Source organism: Phycodurus eques, chromosome 21 (genome assembly GCF_024500275.1).
Source record: "Phycodurus eques isolate BA_2022a chromosome 21, UOR_Pequ_1.1, whole genome shotgun sequence".
Classification (NCBI taxonomy): Eukaryota; Metazoa; Chordata; class Actinopteri; order Syngnathiformes; family Syngnathidae; genus Phycodurus; species Phycodurus eques.
In genome coordinates, this window is record NC_084545.1 from 5565815 (window position 1) to 5586095 (window position 20281).

Sequence of the window (20281 nt, forward strand, 5' to 3'; positions counted from 1 at the left end):
GCCTAGGATTTGATAAAGGGCATAAAAAAAAAAACAACAACAATTCAATTGTCATATTCTTTGTTACAGCCACGTTGCTCCGCACACGACAAACAGGTTTGTCTTTTAATTTAGTGAACAGATATTCTGCCTCCCACCTGTCTTGGAAGTTAAACGTTTTCCATCGTTCGTTTGGCCATTTTTGGGAAGGGGAAGTGTAAATTTGCTCGACGAGACTGGTAGCATAGTTGCTAACGACTGCAACAGAAAGGGAAGGGGCGCGCCCCGACCAAAACACTAGCAAAGCATTCTGGGATTTGTAATATTATTGGCGCATCTGTTATATACTGGCGGGCCAGCTCTAATACACATTTTATATGGTCCTGCGGGCCAAATATAATTACATCGTGGGCCAAATTTGGCCCCCGGGCCTGAGTTTGACACGTATGATCTAAAGGATTAACTCCATAAAACTCACCACGGATGGCTACAAAATAAAAAGTGTGAGTAAGGGGGGGGGGGGGGGGGGGGGGGGGGGGGGGGGAAATCACATTTTTTGGGGAGAGTTGTTGTAAAATGTTGTAAAGGTGTTTTTTTAAAAGAAAAAATAGCAATCTACGTTATTGTACTTGATCAAAACGTACAAAAATAACAATGAAAAAGAATGTAAATAATTAAACAGTTTGTGCATCATGTTTTCATGCTTCAATGTCCTTTGACATTGTGCTGCTCCTTCTGTTTGGGTTGACTGAAGCCCCCAGATATAGAAAATAATATAACATCTATGTTGTTGTTTTAAAATGCACGCATAATTCTCTTTGTTTTATGTTTATGGTTTGACGGTAAACTTCAAAAATGGGAGTGGTATTGAACTTAGCATTGTTACATGTACATGTGCTTCTCCATGTCTCCATCTCGTCCTTTTTCTCCTCACACACACACACACACACACACACAAACACACACACACACACACACACACACGCACACACAAACGTACACAGCTCCTTCGAGCATCAAAGTCAGCCGAATGACAACATTAAACAGGTGCGAGCTGTTTAATCCTCGCTTTGAATAATCATTCCTGCCGGGAGGCGGGCGGCTTTGATGGGCTGACACACAGGTGGCGCTCACACGCACAGACGCCGCCGAGACCCGGCTTCTTTGGGGCCTGTAATTAAAGTCAGAGGAGGAAACGCGACTTGGAAGGGAGGGATCGAGAAAAAGACGTCTTCCCGCACTGCGCCGCTGGACGCCGTTTGATGTCAATGACTGCAGGTATTTCCTTGCCTTGCGTCTGTCTGTAGCGCAAAGCGTTGGCAGGACACTAAAGTCTCGACTCGAGTCGTGTCTGGCGTGACGAGACATCGCGGCGTGCTTCGTTGACTGTGATGAAACGAGACTGGATGGAAGCTTTTAAGTGTTTGATTCCTTCGAGCGCATTTTGTCACGTGGCAGCGGTTCGCCCGCCCTTTATGTTGAGGGTCAAACCGAAAGGTCGAGAAATGCGCCGACTCACCGCACGGCTCGAGTCGAACGTCGGTGGCTTTTTTTTACATGCCGTTCGTCATTCACTCGAATATTAGGATTGCAACACAAACTTTCTACTACCTACCGCGACAAAAGAAAAGTTATGTTTTGAGAATTAAGGCACAGTTTTTGTCGTAAGATTGTGAGAATGTGATTCTCCCCCCTAAAAGTAGTAATATTATAGAAATAAAGTCACTTTGTTTTTAAGAGTCAAAATACTGATATAATGAAGTTGTATTTTTTTAGAAATAAGTCATAATACTCGACGATGGAAGTTATAATACAAGAAAGTATTTCGCATTGTTTTTGTATTTTCATATTTTGAAAATTATGTCACAACCAGCAAAAAAAATAAAAAAAAATTAAGAGGAAAACAAGTTGGAGTATTACAAGAAAAAAAAATCTCATTTGAGAATTCCTTTTCTATGTAGAACAAAAATGTGAGAATTAAGTCAGAATTTTAAACTGACAATTATACAGGGGGACAAGATTATTCATTAAAGTTGTGATATTACAGGGAAAAAAGTCATAATTTGAAAATAGATTTCAGGAAAAAAAATAGGAGAAGAAAGTTGCAATACTTCGTGAAAACGTCCCAATAATTGATAAAAATGAAAGTGGGGTTTTTTTTCATGGTGAAAGAGTATTATAAAGGGAATACAATATAATATTATGAGGGGAGGGGGGGGGGGGTTCCATATTCCAGGAATCAAGTCATATTTTCTCCCAAGTAAAAAAGATTTCATATGAAGTCGAAAATGTGAGAAGAACCCCCCCACTCAGATCATTGGCGTGTTGTGATAAGGAAGTGTGTGACGCAGACAAACACACACACTTCCTGACACTTGTCTCACACACACACCCACACCAAAATAGCAGGCGGCTGGAGGAGGCTCAACAATTCCCGACGATCACGCAGCAAGCACAAGTCGGTTAAATTCTGAATTTTGGGCGATGAAATCACCTATTAATAGATAATTGTGGTAAACTGCAAGTGATTTAGTGTCTTTGCTTTTGGTCTTCTAGTTAGTCAATGGATTGAAGATTCAATTGAGGAGCTATATTAATGTGAATATTTGGTATTTAACTTGCAACTATGAATTTCATTTGTGATCGTTTTTTTTTTTACATTTTAAACAGTTCAATAAGCTACACGTCCAGTTTGAGGATGAATAAGCACACACAAAAAAAAAAACAGGGATAGGCTAAGGCGTTTACACACCCATGAAGGTACATGTATAACAATAGCACTTCCGTACTTTCGTTTCAAAATAAAAACACCATACATTTAGCTACTAAGTCAGCATTCTCTTACACATCACATCCAGTCATCCGCACCGCTTTCACTACTTGGGTTAGCGCACACAAGCTTAATTAAATCCCGTAAACAGAGTCACTAGCGTTCACTTCCACATGTTAGTCTTTTACTGTGAAGGCCACGTCACCCGGTTTCCTGCTTCGGTCTGCCTAAGAGCCGACAAGCCAAACAAGCCCCAAAAAAACCCCCAAAAAACACAGCGATTCGCTCGGTTTCCCTTTTTGTTTGCTTTTGTTTTGTTTTACTTACAATAGCGAACCCAGTCGTCACACATGCCGTAGAAACAGTGGAATAACGCCATGGCGGCTACGCGGTTACTACTGTCAGCAGCGGTCAACGCGTCTTGGGAGTGTGACGGGATTGTGGGCTCATGTGTCGGGACGCACCCACTCTAATAGCCCCCCCCCCCCCCCCCCCCCCCCCCCAAGATGAAGTCATAATAAATTTGACCATTCAAGTAAAAGTTTCCCCAAGGAAAAAAAGTCCTATTTTCACAAGAAAAAAACCCAAAAACTATTCCCAAACTAACGCTTTTATTCTGGAAAAGATGCCCTTATTCTCTTAAAAAAAGACACGTTTCTCATAGTGTGGTACGAAGTGTTTGCATTTAATCTTTGCATGTGCAGAGCCAGAGATTGGCCAGGGGTGCACAAACGCGAGGGACAAAGGGATTTTTTTTAATTCCTTGTCATTCAAGTAGGTTTAATTGGTGTTAGGATTGTGAGGGGGTCGTTGGAAAAAAAAATCCCTTGACCCACAAAGTTTGAGAACCCCCATGTGACGTGAAAACATGTGGAGTGCAAACAGACAAATAGAACTTTGTGCTGTTACACTGCAGCCCTGTGAGGGGCGCTGTCTTGCCACTTATGTTGGAAGCAGCACAAGCGAGACAAGCCAAACGATGGTGAATTTCATAAAAGAAACAAAAAGTTGCATCGGGCACGTTTTTCATTTTATGGTCACACTTCCACGTAAAGCCCTCATGGAACAAACTCAGCCAGTTTTATGACATATTTCTGGGGGGTATAAATGTAAAAAAAATATTTATGAAATCTGAAATAACTTGAAATAACTGTGCCTAATGTTTAATGCATTTTTGCAATGGAATGTTAATTGAACATTTTCATCTTAATTGTTTTGTTTGTTCAGTAGTAATTGTTCCTGGTTTCCCGATATATGCTATGTTTTGTAAACATCTATTAAAAGATGAAAATACAGCTTAAAATGTATTTTACTTTAATCATTTACCACATTTTATGTTCAAATCTCTATTATTCACATATCATGTATCACGATGTATTTAGTGATGTCATGTAGTTAACAAAAATAACATTTTAAATGCATCTTAAAATATGAATTCCATTTTTTACATATTTATATATATTTATTTAATTTTCCATATTTTTGTAGATGGAGTTGAAATGGCCAATTGTCTGATTACTTTGGCCCATATCGTGTATTATGATATATTTTGGGACATGCTTAACAAAATATATTTTAATATTTATGTATCAAATATATTTTGTACACATTTTAGTTATTATCCTATTTTGTACATTTCAGCAATTGTTCCTGGTGGCGAATTGGTCCATCGCTCCATTACCTTTGACTATTATTATGTATTTTCGGCCATGATTTATATTTCTAAAGCAAAATTGAACATGTCTGAAAATGCAGCTGAATGTTTATTTATTTTCATTTTTGGAATGTGTATATTATGTAATATGTATTTATATGCTGCATATTGTTTTATCTATTCCGCATTTTTTTTTATTTGAGCAATTTTTCATTGTTACTGTTGATTTTTTTTTTTGTGGCTAACCCCATCCAAGATCTATATTTTTTGGGTTTCTTCTTTTGACATTTCAGTCATGGCACAATGCAAGGAATAAAAGCACACACAGTACGCTGACACTCTCACACATGCGTGCGTGCTCATGAATACATTTCCCATAAATATATATTGCATAATGTTCCTGAATAGAAAATTCAGGCTTTCTGGGAGGGACACACACACCACACCCTCCACTTATAGTATATTCTTCATGTAGCAGCCAGCTACATGATAATAATATTAACAATAATATTATATTAATATTGATGACCTTTTCATTGGCCACGGTTCAGAAGAAACGGGCTTTGATTGCTGCTCTTTGAACGTCAAGCGGCAGTGGCAGACGAACACACGTCATGTGGACTAAAGTATTGGGACAGCTGGATATTAGTAGAGGTTGTGGAGTAAGTCGCATGTGGTCAGTGTCGGGCAGAATCCTCACATCTCCAAAGTCACTACTTTGTGGTGACATCACCGTTCCAAACCAAAACAAATTTCCAAAATGTTCCAATGTAAACATGCAAGACTTGTCAAGTCATGGAGTTCAAGTCAATGTCAAGTTGAGTCCTTCAGGAGTTTTTAGCTGAGAAAGTCACAGGCGGGTCAGAAGAGGGAAACCAGCGTGAGGCGTTCGAGTGCCAAAAAAAAAAAAAACAGAGCGGAGAGTTCAAACGCTTAGAGCTGATAGATGGTCTTCATTAGCTGCGTCCTTCCTCAGGGGACGCCGTCTCCGAGATCGAGCGCCAGCAATCAAGCGAACGCATCGCTGCGTTTGTGTAATTGACTCGTTACCATAGACTTAGCGGGTCGCTCCCTCACCCCAGTCATCAGGGACCGTTTTAGGTTTTCCAAAGTCTGAAGTTCTATTGGTCTTTTTGGACTACACGTATTTGCACCTCCTCCTTTAGTTACTCCTTGAGGTTTTGCTCGATTGCTACCAAATTGGAAGCACGTATACTAGACAGACAGGGGACACAAAACTGAGAATCTTTCTTGAGGTTTTCGTAATTGTGTGTGAGCAGAGGAAGTCTGCCATTTTGGACATTTCCAGAGATGCTTCAAAGTAAACGTACAGTAGCCCCTGAAGCAAGTTTTCCTTAGCAACATGAAATTTGTTATGTTTATCACGAGTAGACTCACAAAAAAGTCTCAAGAAACAATGCCCGGAAAAACAACGACATTTCCTTCAGTCAGTCTGGCTGAAACCAGCAGCGACCGTCCGTAAACGCTAAAGATTTAAGAGGAACGCATCACCGTAGATTTATATGATCTAGCTAAACATCAGCAAATGTTTCATAAGGACATTAAGATTATGCTGTACGTTTAATAAATGCCATTTACAGTTCAGCCTTAATTGCCAGCTCTGTTCATTTGATTGAACCGCTCTTAACCCTTTAACATATCAACTGGAGTTAGGGGAAAACTCCCTTGAAATCGGCAAAGTTGCGCAAGGCTAAAAAGGACAACAAGAAAAAAGCAAATGCCCGCGTGACTCATCCAACAGCGAGCGGGACGCTGGCCTCACTCAGCATCAATACTGCATGCATGCAGCACTGCAGACCGGCGGAGACGCAAGAGGGCTAAAATAAGCCCACTCCCGCTTCTGGTCTTGAATAAGCTCGTATGTGGTGAGGGGGGCACTTGCACTTGTCACATTGTTTCCTTCAGGAAAATTGGGATCACTCGGAGGGTGAGACCTCTTACCAGTCAGCTAACCACTGAAAATGTTGTCTTTTTTTATGTAAAATGTTTGGAATTACCTCTGTTGTTTTTTAGCTGAGGAAAATTGGGTAAACACTTTCTAGTTGCCGCACGGCTGTAAGTAAATGTACATTTTCTGTTCAAATGAGCTCCTTCGCTAACATGCTAAAGCTAGTTTCTCATTCAAGATTTGTAACTCCTTGGCACCGATGCACTAATCACTGTGACTCTTTGTCATTGGATGTGGGTTTGATGCCTTGCCATGAAACGCAAAATGAATCATTCAGTTCCACAAGGGTCAGTACTTGACCAGGATTGGGCAAAAACTTTTGTATTTACAAGGTGCAAGAATAAAGAAACAAGACTGCGGCAGCCCCGCATATGACTCAATGCCAACCGGATGACTGCTCGCCACTATTCTGTTACGGTACTGTCCACTTGACTCGCTCTGTGCGGCTTCTTCCGGCTTTTTTGTGACGCGCGCTGCCATCGCGCCTTCTCACACGGCTGGAGGCGACGACAAGATAGCGGAAGAATGGCGAGATGTCGTGCAACACCGTGACATAAACAGACAGCTGTTTGGCGTGGACTCACAGTCTTGTTTCTTTATTGTCGCACCGCGTGCACTTTGAGTGTCTTATGCGGTTGAGTGCTGGCTAATGGATTTTACTGGAATATAGCCCTGTTTCTCTTAAAACAGAAAATATTTTCTTCAATTATACAGTGTTACCTATTCGCTGATTTTTTTTTTTTTTTACGGTGGGGGCATCTATCCTCTGCAGTTCATCTTTTTTCAAATATGAAATTGTCATTGTAACGTTACACGTATTGTTCTTGAAAATAGCCAACCTTACAATTCATTTAACGATACGTATATGTTCTATTGGTGTTAAGATTATACTGACAATGTAGATGTAATTTCTATGCACATGCATGAATTCATAACGCGTCATGGATTATACATGCTCACTCAAGTGAATTGAAGTCCAACCTGTGCTGCTCTGGATGGTTCTGACAGTGGTGGTGGTGCGCGGGGGCGATCCCGCCTTCCGGTTGCCGGCCCCCCCGTCGCCGCCGGCTCCTCCTCCTCCTCCTCGGCCCGCCGCTTCCTCTTCTTCGTCCTGCGAGCAGCCCTTCTCGATGGCTCGCACGTAGCTGTGGCTGCGCACGCGGAAGCAGCCGGGCACGGGCAGATCCAGGGCATCCACCGCCTGCGACTCCATCTCGCTGAACACCGACTCGCACACCGCCTCGATTTGCCCGTTCACCTCCACCTCGCTCACCTGTCAAGGGAAGAAAAAAAAAAAGATATAATATACACGGCGAAAACAAAATAATAATAATGACGTGCCGCAGGATCGTTCAATGGAGACGAGAACTTTTCATGTTCGTGCCACACACAAGACTTTATTAAATCATCCGCATGCACAAACAATAATAAAGTGGATATTGCCGTGGAAGTTGTGACCTAGTTAATAAAAGGTTATATTGACCACATTCACTGCACCTTGAAAATCTAAGCGGCCAATCGATGAGACCACTACGCGAAATGTAATATTGTACACTGATTCTTACTGCAGGATCCAAACAAGGAGATTGTACAGCTGCATGCTTTTGTTTTTTTTCTTATAATTGCCAGAGGGGTTTTTTGTTTTAGTTTAATTATGAGAAGTGTAATTATGGTTAGCCAAATGGCATAATAGGCACCGACCGAAAGCGACTGTACTGGATGCGAAAAAAAGAGCCGCACATCAGGCAATTGACCCTCACGCATATAAATAGTTGAACAAACTATTATCGTTGACCTCTTATTTCAAAACAAGTTATCCATCAATTTGTTTTGTATATCTCATAATATCATGAGCTGATGAAACATTATTATGGTTTCACAGTCATAAATTCCTCTGAGGGAAACCGTAACTACAATGTGGCCGGCAAAAAAACAAAACAAAACAAACAAAACAAACAAAAAAAATCAAACAAACTGACACTTCTGAACATTACGCTTCGCAACACACACTGTAGTGTTTGTGTATTGACGTTTGCCTTCAAGAGGCGTGGCTTAGAGAGTGACATGGAGCTCTGACTCCATGCTCCTTGCGAGTGTTTTCATTTTGTATTTGCGTGTTTGACTCTTTGTCAATAAAGGCCGACTGTGGCTCTTTTTTTTATTAATTTTATTTTTTTTTCTCCTTTGCACTTCATATGAGCGGTGTCGTACCCGAAGCTCAGTCATGAATTAATTCATTTAAAATCTAAAAAAAAAAAAAAAAAAAAAATCTACCAAGCAACAGCTCATAACTCGGAAAAACTCTTCATTATAAAAGAAAAACTTGTGTATACTTTCTAATACTGTAATTAAGCCTTCTGTCGCTTTCTCTTTGCGTGTAATCAAGGCCTATGCTAATCACAATTTGGATTCAATTCCATTCTGAATTATTCATAACATCCACAAGGCTGCATGTATTCTTTTTTTTTTTTTTTTTTTTTTACATCCCTGTATGTTGACCATTCCGAATTCCAAAGAGAAGGAGGATGTAGAGGTAAAATAGGGGGCTTCTGTGCATCTTGTCGTTTAATTAGCTATTCCGAGCTCCAGCAGAGCGGCACACACGCACAAAGTCTGTAATTGGGAGATGGGGGGGGGGGGGGGGGGCTTAGTTCCTGTTCAAACTTTCTTGGATGACCTGATTGTGAATTCATTCTCATGAAATCTTGCGGCTAGGATTCCCACCCTCCTACAACACCACGCCACCGCCTTCAGCAGAAGAAAAGAGTTCTCAAGCCTTTTGGGTCCAGGGAGACATTTTCCAAGGACCCCCTCATAATCCTAATGCTTTTTAAACATGACTACCATGTGTACCCCTGAATGCCAGACGAATAGAGAACCTGTATTTTTTTTCATAGTGTTGACAAGAACAACGACATATTTTGTCGGGATTCATGTGCTTAGGCTAATTTGTGGCATCTTAGTAATATGTTGGTGCTAGGAGACTATGTAAAGTGAGTTGAGGAGCTTCATTTTGATCAAAGTGACTTTGCCATCCTTTTGTGGCATGGAGGAACTATGTTGAAGCTCGTTGAGGAGCTTAATTTTGACAAAAGTAGCGCTTTTCCACTACGTTGTGCTATTTTGGTACCGAGGAAACTATGTTAAAGTTAGTTAAGTTGCTAAGTTTGGACAAAAGTAGTGCTTTGCCACCATCTTGTGACCTCTTGGTCCCAAGAAACTATGTTGAAGTGAGTTTAGGTGCTTGGTTTCGACAAAAGTAGTGATTTTCCACCATCAAAATTTAACAAGGGTAGAAAATCACATTTTCACAAGTGACTTTCAAAAATACAACTCTTGTATAATATTGTGCCTTTTACCCTTTTACTTTAAAATGTCTTTGTTTAAAAAAAAAAAGAACTATATTTCAGGAAAAAAATATGCCTTTGTTCTAGTAAAATATTGAGACTTTATTCCTGTAACAATACATCTTTTGTGCTAAAAAGAATAATAATAATAAAGAAAAAATAGAAAAATAGCTTTTTTCTTACAGGGATGTTTAAGTGATCTGGTGATATGTCACAATCATGTCAGAGCTTTTAGTTGGCCAAAAGCTTAAGTAGGGAGGTGTAACTGTGTTTGTTTTCTTGGCAGCATATGAAGCTATGCACTTTTAAAACGATACGACAATTGGTAATTATTTTTGCCGTGTGTGAGGTAGAGCATGTATGTGTGTGACAAACCTGGCTGATGGTGCTCATGGCCCTCATGTAGCTCTCGTTTCGGGAGCGGAACTTAGGCGAGGCCAGCAGCCCCGCCGGGTCCAAGCTGTCCAGGCTCCTATTGATAGAAACCTCGCTCACCGCCCGCAGATAGCTGTGACTCCTGATCTGCAGCTTGGGCGAGTGCTCCGTGGAAATCCTGTGGCAATAGAGCGGGAAGGTGGGGAGAGGGGCAGGGCGGGCGGTAAAAGGATAAGCATAAGGTGAGAAACTATGTGAGACGAAGCCGTAAGAAGCGGGGGGGGGGGGGGGGGGGGGAAGTAAAAAAAAAAAAAAAAAAAGGGAGCGGGGAGGAAGGTGTTTGTGCAGAACGTTACGCATCAATCCACAACAGCTTCGGGAGAAGCATCTTTCTGCTTATCTTAATCGCCGAGAGAAACGCTCACAATGGCTTACACGCAGCGTCCTTGGAGCATTTTTTCTAAAAGACTTAACAGCGAGAGCACTCACACGCATGCACACATGACACATGGCCTCCGAGTTCCAGCACAATCTGTTCTGTGAAATTTCTCATTGAGAAATTAGCTGTTTTATGGTCTTTCAAAATATGGCCTTATAAAACATTTACCAACTGCACGGGTAACGATTGAAGTAATATTTGAACAGTATTTACAAGTGTACAGCGGTGAACACGCACACAGCGATTTTTAAAATATAAAAGACTCCACGCAGAAATTAAATCAGCACGTATGTTGTAATGTTGAACAGGTTTAACATTTACGATTGACGACTTTGACAATCGTTTTCCAAGCACACGGAGGAGGCAAACACACCACAGCGGAATCGCTCAGGATAATCATTCAGAGACATCTGATAATCTGTACTTTGGTTTGATCGAAAAGAAGGGTAAACGCTCAAAATGATTAACAAAAAAAAAAATGTGTGCACTCCTCATAAGCATAAGTTACCCAGTTTAATATGAATTTATTAAAAAGAATATACAGTGGACCCCCACTATTCGCAAGAGTAGGGACTCAGCCCAACCGCAAAGAGCGAAAATCCGCAAACAATTGACCCCCATTATAATCATATTGAAAATATATTTACCCCAAAGTTCTTGAATAAGCGGGGCTATACCGCAAATAAGCATTTTCCACGAAAAAACAGGCTTTGGTTCCCCCCAAAAGTACAATAAACAAAAAACAATTAAAAAAAAATAAAATAAATAAAAACTGGGGGGCCGACTGGTTTGCACATCTGCGTCACAGTTCTGGGGACCGGGGTTCAAATCCTGGCTCCGCCTGTGTGGAGTTTGCATGTTCTCCCCGTACCCAGGTGGGTTTTCTCCGGGAACTCCGGTTTTCGCCCACATCCCCAAAACATGCGTGGTAGGTTGATTGAAGACTCTAAATTGCCCGTAGGTGTGAATGTGAGTGCGAATGGTTGATTGTTTGTGCGATTGGCCGGGGACCGGTTTAGGGTGTACCCCGCCTCCCGCCCGAAGATAGCTGGGATAGGCTCCAGCAGCCCGCGCCCCTAGTGAGGAGGAGCGGTCAAGAAAATGGATGGAAAACCGGGGGAAAAATCTGCAAATAGGTGAAATCCTCAGGTGCCGAACTGCGAGTATGCGGGGGTCCACTGTTCTTGGACAACGTCGTCGTCTCCGATGTCTGAGACAAACCCAGAACGAGGCACAATGCCGCAGTAGGCTGACACGAATTCTGTTGTCAAGGATGAGGAAAAGGTGTCTCATTAGACACCCACACCTGCCTCCAATCACTCTGCTCAGCATGATTCCCTTCTGTGTGTGCGCGCGCGTGCGTGTGTGTAAACAGAGAACATTCGGTATCAGTTTGATTGAAGTTAAACAATTAATTTGAGGGTAAATAAAACTTGCTCCTTATGTACATTCGTTGTTACCGTCTCACAGTCTTTACACGGCTATGCACAGCGCACAGTTCCGCGAGCATGCTTGTAACTCAAATTACTTGTACCTCAAATCATCTTTCCCAAATGAAATCAATGGAAATGCCATCAATCTGTTCCAGCCTCCCTCACAAAAAAACTCTTTTTTTGTCTGTTATTTAATAAGGAAAAAAAACCACTCCATAATATTGAGCTTTAAAAAACAGAGTATTAACATAATTAAATAGAATGTAATTAAACAGGGTGACACGATTTAATGCTGCCAATTCAATTCATTTGCCAACTCTTAGCCTTTTAGTTTGCTAGCCTAATGCTCATGCTAAATAACCGGGTTGCTGTGCTATTACCCTTTAAGCACTGGATTGAACTCAAACGGTACAGCAACACATGTAGACAGACAGTACTCACAGTCATATTTTCTTCACCCTCCGCATAGAAGTACTAATATTAGTGCCATACTGATGAGCTGTGAGGAGTTAAGATGTCTCGTTGAACAGTACATTCGTCTGTCTGTCTTATACTGCCCTCAGGGGACCAAGGCGGGCCCACCAGAAAGAGCAGCACAATGACCATTCAATTGATGTAGTGTGACAAAAACGCTTTGGTTTTAATTCTCTTATGTCATTGTTGTATATTTTCAAGAACTGCAATATTATGCAGTGCTATTTTTTCTTAAAAAAAAAATACACATGACAACAGTTTTTGTTGTTTTGGAAGGAATCCTAGAATGTATTAACGGCATTTCCATTCATTTCAATGGGAAAAGATGATTTGAGTGTTTTGAGTTACGAACGTGGTCACGGAAGGAATTTAACTCGTATCTATTCAATTCAACACAGCCAAAATGGTGGGGAAAAAACGGAATGGCACAAAATGTCATCATCCTTGACGTTAAATTCTTTCTGTAACCCTTCGAACAGGTTTTACGAGGAGTACTTCCAAAGTGGGCCATCTCCTGTCGTTCTCAATGCAACATTTCCCATGTTGCTCTCAACAATTCCCCATTTTCTCGCCTGGTCTCTTCTGACTTGATTGAAGATAGCGACGAGGTGGTGCATGACTGAGACCACCACACCAATAATAAGGCATGAAGCTTCGAATCATCAGGCACCCAGTGTGACTGAATGGCCAGAGAGGAAAATCAGGTCAAAGAAGAATCTACTAGCGCTGTTATCTCCAGCCACACGTGGTTCTGATTTCCCTGCGGGGCTGATTATGCATGGGCCGGACCGATGATGTCCATTGTGGCGACCTGCATGGCGCTGGTACTCAATAATCACCTTCACCTCACGGGGGAGATGAGCCGTTCCTGGGGGGAGCCGCGTTGTGGAACAAGTGACATTAACGAACCCGAGCCAATCAGGAATCAACACAGCTGCATTGATGTGAGCCCACCACCCGGTCATTTTTGTCAACTGATTCATGTCATCACTTACTTCTTGACCCTACCCTGCTCCCCATTTCAGGAGGTTTTTGTAACAATCCTGCAAAATCCAAGCAAACAGTTCCAAAAACTATTGAAAACCACCTCATTGTCACAAAACTTGGCACCCATTGTCTGCCAACTTTGATCATGTTACTCTTTTATGGCCTACTTGCACTGGCTCCAGGTCCGCCTGAGATGTGATATTTAAGTTTTGTTACTTACTCATAAAATATTACATGGCTTAGCACCTTTGGAGCCGCACGCTTCCAACACGCTGGTCCTTTGAGGACTTGAGAACTAAAAAGAACTCAGCAGGTTCGGGAGGATTCTCTATTCAGGTTCCAGTATTTCCGAATGCCCTACCTGCGAAAATTAGAGCGGCTACTTACTAATGCTTCCCCCCCTGCCCCCTCACATTATTCAAAATAAGTGTAGCTTTTTTCTTCCCCTTTGAGATTTCCTTTCTTTCTCCTGAAACCAAACAAGTGTCACCACTGTTTTTCCCAGCATCAACTTTCAAAAACTTTACATTTTGACATCATGTCACTCGGACGACACCGAACAATTGATCAACAGCACCGCGCCACTGCGGGGCTTCGAACAGGATGTTCAGGAAAGTGACCACTGAGTTTAGCGAGATAGAGAGACTGCAGGAGTGAGAGAAAGGCATTGAGGTGGACATCCTTGGCAATGTATTGGTCCATTCATTGATCAAACAATTGCTGCGAATTTCGCCATTAGGAGAACAGCACGTTGTGCAGAAAGTATTGAACCATTGAACAGTTGAACATTCAAAAGTTGAGAGATCCAATTAAGTTCACCTGTAAAGGTTACAGAGCATTTAAGGTTCATCCTAAAATTTCCCCCGAAAGCCCAACATCCCTAACTTTTTTGTGAGAGTCGAGGCTACTTGCACTCACTTGAGGGTGGTCATCTCTGTGAGCGACGGCTGCGTGGCCTTCAGGTAGCTGGCCCGCCGTGCCTGAACCTTGGGCGAGGCTTTGGGGCTGCAGTCCGAGTCGCCGCCGTCGTCCTCGGCCATGGCTTTGATGTAGCTGCCGCTTCGCATCCTCCGGCAGGGGATCTCGTCGTCCTTCGCCAACGGGGAGAAAGCGCCCCAGTCATCCTGAGGCACCTGCCCAGCAGAGAGATGCTTGTCAGATGGTTGAATTAATTACACTGTCCTGCATAGGCATTCACAGCTGAGATGATGAGGTTAACAAAGTTCAATTTTGTGCAAGTGATTGTGACGATAAAACACATTTTAATAATGCCGAGAGGTGTTTTGAACATTTTTGGTTATCTAATCCAAACGCGGACCTTGATCCTGAAACTTAACCCCTTACCATAACCCCAACTCTAAAACAGAATCCGAATCCTAACTCTCTACCGTAACCCTTAAACATAGTTCTAACCTCTAACCCAAAGATCAGAACCTGTAAAAACCTGTAACTCTAAGAACTGATCCCGATTCTAACTCACTACCCTAAACCCTACCCCCGTATCCTATGCCCCATCCATGATCCTAACCCCCATACAAACACCATATCCTAACCCTACCTCCTGCCCTAACCCTCGAGTCCGACCCCTAATCCTAACGATCCCTCACCCCTAGCTCTAAATTACACTAACCTCTGATCCCCTGACCCTACACTAAATCCCTACACTAATTCAACCCCAACCTAACTCCTACACACACCCAGTACCCTAACTCTCTACACTAACACCATCTTCTAATGATGACTCACTACTTCACTGCCAATCCCTTATCCTAACTACGCTAGCCCTAACCAGACTCTAAAATCTAAAGCTAACTGTAACTACTTAACTTTTGCCCTAATTCTGACTCAGTACCCACTTCCCTAACTCCTAATGGTAATCCGTAATTCCTTAACTCTTACCGATGCGTCAAACAGTCACACTTTCAAAATAAAAGAGTGACATGAGTATTTTTCCAATAGTGGTAGACTTCTTTTTGTCTGTCCTCTGAATGCGCTAACATTATTGATCGTTCCGAACTACCTTGGCCGCTGCCTTCCGCTAGATTGTCGTTTCACACACTCCAACAAAGGTAAATCTAAAGCCCTCGTGTGAAAGCGAGAGAGCCAGAGAGCCGGGGACATGGAGCACCAAGAATGGGTTTGTTTCGTAAGGGAAAAAAAACAAAGAAAGAAAAAAGGGCATTAGCAATGCAAGGGACTCTTCAAACACCAGCTCTGAAGACTATGAGATGCATTAGTCCTGAGCCACTTCATAGACCGCGGCTTCGCTGGGCAACCGGGCTGACCGTGACATCAGCGAACGTATTGGGAAAAGACTGTGTCTGTTTCAACATTAGCTAAATAAGGTCATGCTTGGTACTTATATCAGCTCGGCAGTGTTACCCTGTGACTTTGGTTTGGCCATCATCCAAGTGCAGCCGAGAACATCTTGGCTTGAGACTGAGGGAAAAAAAGGACTTGTCGGTTTTTTCTTTGGGAAACGGGTTGCTACAGTGACATCTGTTCCCTGAACTCCTCGCTCCTTTATCCCCCCCGTTCTTAAAATGCACCACCACACAGAACTTTCCCTCAACCTTTTATGCTTCCTTTCTCTGTTTTCCAACTTCCTTCGTTCACATCCTCGTCAGTGGCCCCGATTTGCTCTTTCTTCGATGGCTCACCTTCCTTTCCACCGCCTGCTTGTCTCACCAGGGGCTTTCATGTACGGCTCACTCCGACATGTGGAAATGTACGCCACCGGTAAGACTTTCATCTTTACCAGCAGAGATCTGAGATAAGGCAGCTTGATCTTATTGGATGTTTGCGTGTTTATCTGTGTAAAACCCGAGAGCGGGTGCAGGCTTTGATAAACACCCGTAAAGGTTTGTTACACAAACGAAAATGTCGTCGGCAATGTCAGTTGAGGTTGTGACCTTTTTTGACAGGATAAAAATCACTTCTTTGCTGAAGAGTAAACTCTGAAAACTCTTTCAATATCTTGGCTTGATTTACGTAGCAGGTCCAAGTGCTCAATTTCGATTTAATGCATACAGCTGATATTTTCCCCACTTTATTTCCATGCACATTTCATGCACATTTCAAGGGACATGTGCGATAAGGCTGTGTTTACACAAGCGGAACATGGAAAAAAAATCATCGGCACATACAGTATCGAATACATATCGAGTTTTTTTGCCACATTTGAAAGAGGCACGATTCTGATCTGAAGCAAGTTTTTTTCCCCCAACCTTGCAGTATAAATCCAGCCTAAGGCTACGTTTTTCCACTGAATGCACCACCAAGCCAAGAATAAGGTCTCAACAAACAATCACGTACTGTGCATTAGAAGGCGGAAAACAACTCGAGGTTTGTGAGACTTAAGAGGTTCCAGGGTATGTTCCGAGACTGCATAAAAGGACATTAAAACTCCATACCAGCAGGTGAATGTCGCTAAGAAAACATGGGCGATGTATGTCGGTACAGTGAACTCTGGCTTGATTGTCGTTCGCTATTAACAAATACAGCTATTTGCGTTTTTTTATCCGTGAAACGAAAAACTCTCCCATTTATAATTTGTGTGCTCCTTCTATAATGCTTTTGTAAATTGGTGTCAAGGAAATATGATGAAGTGATATGTCGGGGAGAAGTTTAGTTAAGCCTGGGTTGTTAGCAGAAATTACAAAGGGTTTACACTGCATGTATATGTTTTTGGTCAGCTGAGTGGGTATTAAATGGTGCATTTAAAAAAAAACAACTCAAAAATATCAGGCGATTTATTTTTAAAGGTGATGTTGTAAGATGCGTTTGCAATGTTGCTGCAGTGTTTTGGGAATGTCTCGCATTTTTTGCTATTTGCAGCAGGGCTGGTTCCCTATCCGTTGCCAATAAACGGGTTTACTGTACTGTCATAAACCAAGGACCCCTCCATATGAATAGTTCCATGCAAGGGATACAACCACAAAAGGGTAGATAACACTGTGTGCATTATGTTTGATGAGGATATCACGACGAAGAAACCAAATCTTCAGTGTCACGATGAAGATGAGACCAAAATACAAATGACTCGGGATATAAGGAGATGGCCGTGGAGGATGCAAAGGGCGTGACATGCGAGAGGCAGGGCTGTCGGAACTGTCCTACCTGCAGGAAGTGGCAGGTGCGTCCCTGCTCGGCTTTCACTAGCGCTTTATCTAGGTTGACAGAGGCCTTCTGGTAAACCTCCCTCGCTCGGCTCACCGTCAGAGTCGAAGACCACGAGCTCTTCTTCAGCTGCACCTGGCCGTCCAGCGTGCCCATCAGCGGGAGCGCCCCGCCGCTGCCCCCGGAACAGGAGGAGCACTTCACGTCGTTGTTGCTGCGAGATGTCTTCAGGGAGTGGGCGCTGATGGTGTTGTAGGACTCCACGAAGTACTGCGACTGCGACTTCTCCGGGTGCCGCCCCATGGTCATGACCCCCGACGGTTGGCCTCCGCCGTGGTGGTGGTACAGGCACATCTCCCGGTCCAGGGTGTCATCTGAGCTCCAGTATCCGGAGATGGCGCTCCGCATCTTGGGCTCTGACTTGGATCGGTCTTTGTTCTTGCTGCGCTTGTTGTGTTTCAGGGTTCCCGATGAAGACGGAGGGTCATCGGGGCTGGATTTCCCGCCGTTCATCCTCCCGGTCGTCCCGGATCCCGAGGGCCCCTCCAGGGAGTGAGACTTGGTAAAAAGCTTCTGGACGGAGTGAACAAGGTGGCGGATTCGCCCTGGGCTGTCACTGCGTTGGTGTTCCACCGCCGTGCGCTTGTACTGCAGCGTATGGTAGCCTTCTCGCCGCACCGGAGCCTGGTGATCCAACTGTTCCAGCAAGTTACAAGGGACCCGGTTGTTGTTGTTTTTGCCACTGCTTCCTTTACCGATTCCTGCTGGCCCCGTATAAGGCACCAGAGCCCCGCACTCCTCCTTCAGCTCATGATGGGAGCTGTAATGTCTGCGAGGGAAGGTGCAGCTGGCCAGAGCCGGGTAGGCACTGCATTCCGACTGGAAGGAGCTGCGCTGGGTGTAGCACGGCCGCTCGGCGGGGTGAGCCTCTCCCGAGTTCAGGAAGCAGGGCTGACGATCCGGATGACCGAGTGTCATGGAGTCGTAGGAAGGGTCACAGGCGACGGAGCGATGGTGACTGTGGCTGCTGGACAGGCCTTTCATCGTCATGGTGGCTGGGGCGGCGACAGGAGCACGAACACCCGGCCATGAAGACGACACAAGGAAACGGGGAAGAGACGGAATGCAGAGTGAGAAATATTGAAATGCACACATCACACATGTAAAGTCATTTGGTACCACGCCGCACAGAAATGTAACAAAACATTACACTGATAAATCGAAGTCCATCAAAGATGGAACAAACTTTGATGTCAAAAATAACGTGTATCCGCCTGCTCCTCTGTGCACGCGTTATACTGCTCGCCTTGGTCACTCGATACGGTTGTAAAAAGCGAAGCCCACGAGCTAGCAAAAATGTATAAAAAAAAGAACGTCTTTGGAGAGGGGAAAAGGCCAAATGATGAGACAGAAGAAGAAAAAACTTCAAAGAAAAAGAAAATTTAAGAGACAATATCAGAAGACCTCCTTAAAATATTAGGTGGCTGATGCTCACGCAGCAACCCAGCTCTGTGGAATATGTCGCAAATGAGGAAATGAAGTCGAAGAAACTGTCAACAAAGCACTAAATTTCCAACATCCTATCTTTGTGAAGCGTGAATTTCTGCAAAGCAAAATTATTGAGAAGACTGGACATTATTGACACACTTCTGGTGTCATTGTCTCGCATTACCCCAAGATGGGACCCGCTCACTGAAAAGAAAACGAGCTACATTCAGCGTAATGGAGTTGTATTTCTAATAACTTCTTTGTATTGAGTTTTTTTTTTTTAATAAACTACATCTGTTCACCTAAGAATATGTTTACTAACACTCTCATATGTAGATGCATTTTATCTACCCTCATGTGTTATTCCTGAGCATCCTTGGCTCCCTTGGAAAGGCGCTCTATACTGTAAATCTTAGCTATTATTATTTTCATCATCTGCTTTTCAAGACTTTGGCGCTCCTCCGTAGCCTGACAGCACACGAGACACGCATGCTTTCCATCCCTTCACCTTTTATTTTTGTCCTTCAAAACTTCAAAAAGGAGTATCTCTAAATATAGCAACAGATTGATCTGTCCCTCAGTTTCCTTCTTTCTTCGGTGGATTTCTCACAAATAGTATCGCCGGGGTCGAGGAGCCGTCGGTACTTTTCGAAGAATTAAAAATGTAATGACAAAACACAAAATTGCCTCGGTTTCATCTGAACATAAATCCGCTGCTTATTTTTGGAACCACAAATTGCGTCGTGCTAAATAAAAAAAAAAAAAAATTAAAAAAAATAAATAAAAGCTCCCCCCCCCCCCCTCCTCCAATCCACCTTCTCTGAGAGCACACAAAGCAGCTAAGATAATCACATCGGCGGTCGTTTCCCCTCCGAGAGAAAACTAATAGGCCAGTAAAAAGCGTCTGACAGCCTCCTGAACTTGGCAAGGCAAACCAGGCAATAAACGACCGTGGCCTCGCCCTCACATGGCGACGCGACAACATCCATCCGCACCTTTTAGCCGTCTCCCTTCAAGCGACTGGAAGCTGTGCGAGGCTAACGAGACAATGATCAGACCCCGCGTAACCTCCGACGTTGCGCGGTGACGGCGGCGTGGTCGAGGAGACGCGATTCATTACTCCTATTTAAAATGCACAAGCAAAAGGCCACAGTGCTACACCGAGCGGCGAGGCAACATAACAAGGGAAAGTGAGAGAGTATTGCAATAAAATACCGTATTTCCGCAAATAGTGGCCGGGTACGTTT

The 20281-nt window shown here is 43.3% G+C and overlaps 1 protein-coding gene across 2 annotated transcripts in view; it reads right to left on the reverse strand.

Annotated features, from left to right (window-relative positions):
• dlgap1b (discs, large (Drosophila) homolog-associated protein 1b) overlaps window positions 1-20281 on the reverse strand; it is a 79121-nt gene that overhangs the window by 24364 nt on the left and 34476 nt on the right. The window contains exons 3-6 of one of the 2 annotated variants that reach the window (XM_061666587.1): window positions 17643-18601; window positions 14346-14560; window positions 10095-10272; window positions 7354-7645 (exon numbers count right to left, since the gene is read on the reverse strand). In XM_061666587.1, the coding sequence (XP_061522571.1) occupies window positions 7354-7645; window positions 10095-10272; window positions 14346-14560; window positions 17643-18596 (1639 nt within the window). In that variant the 5' untranslated portion in view covers window positions 18597-18601. Of the gene's footprint in view, window positions 1-7353; window positions 7646-10094; window positions 10273-14345; window positions 14561-17546; window positions 18602-20281 lie in introns of both variants that reach the window. The other variant, XM_061666586.1, reaches the window with a different exon arrangement.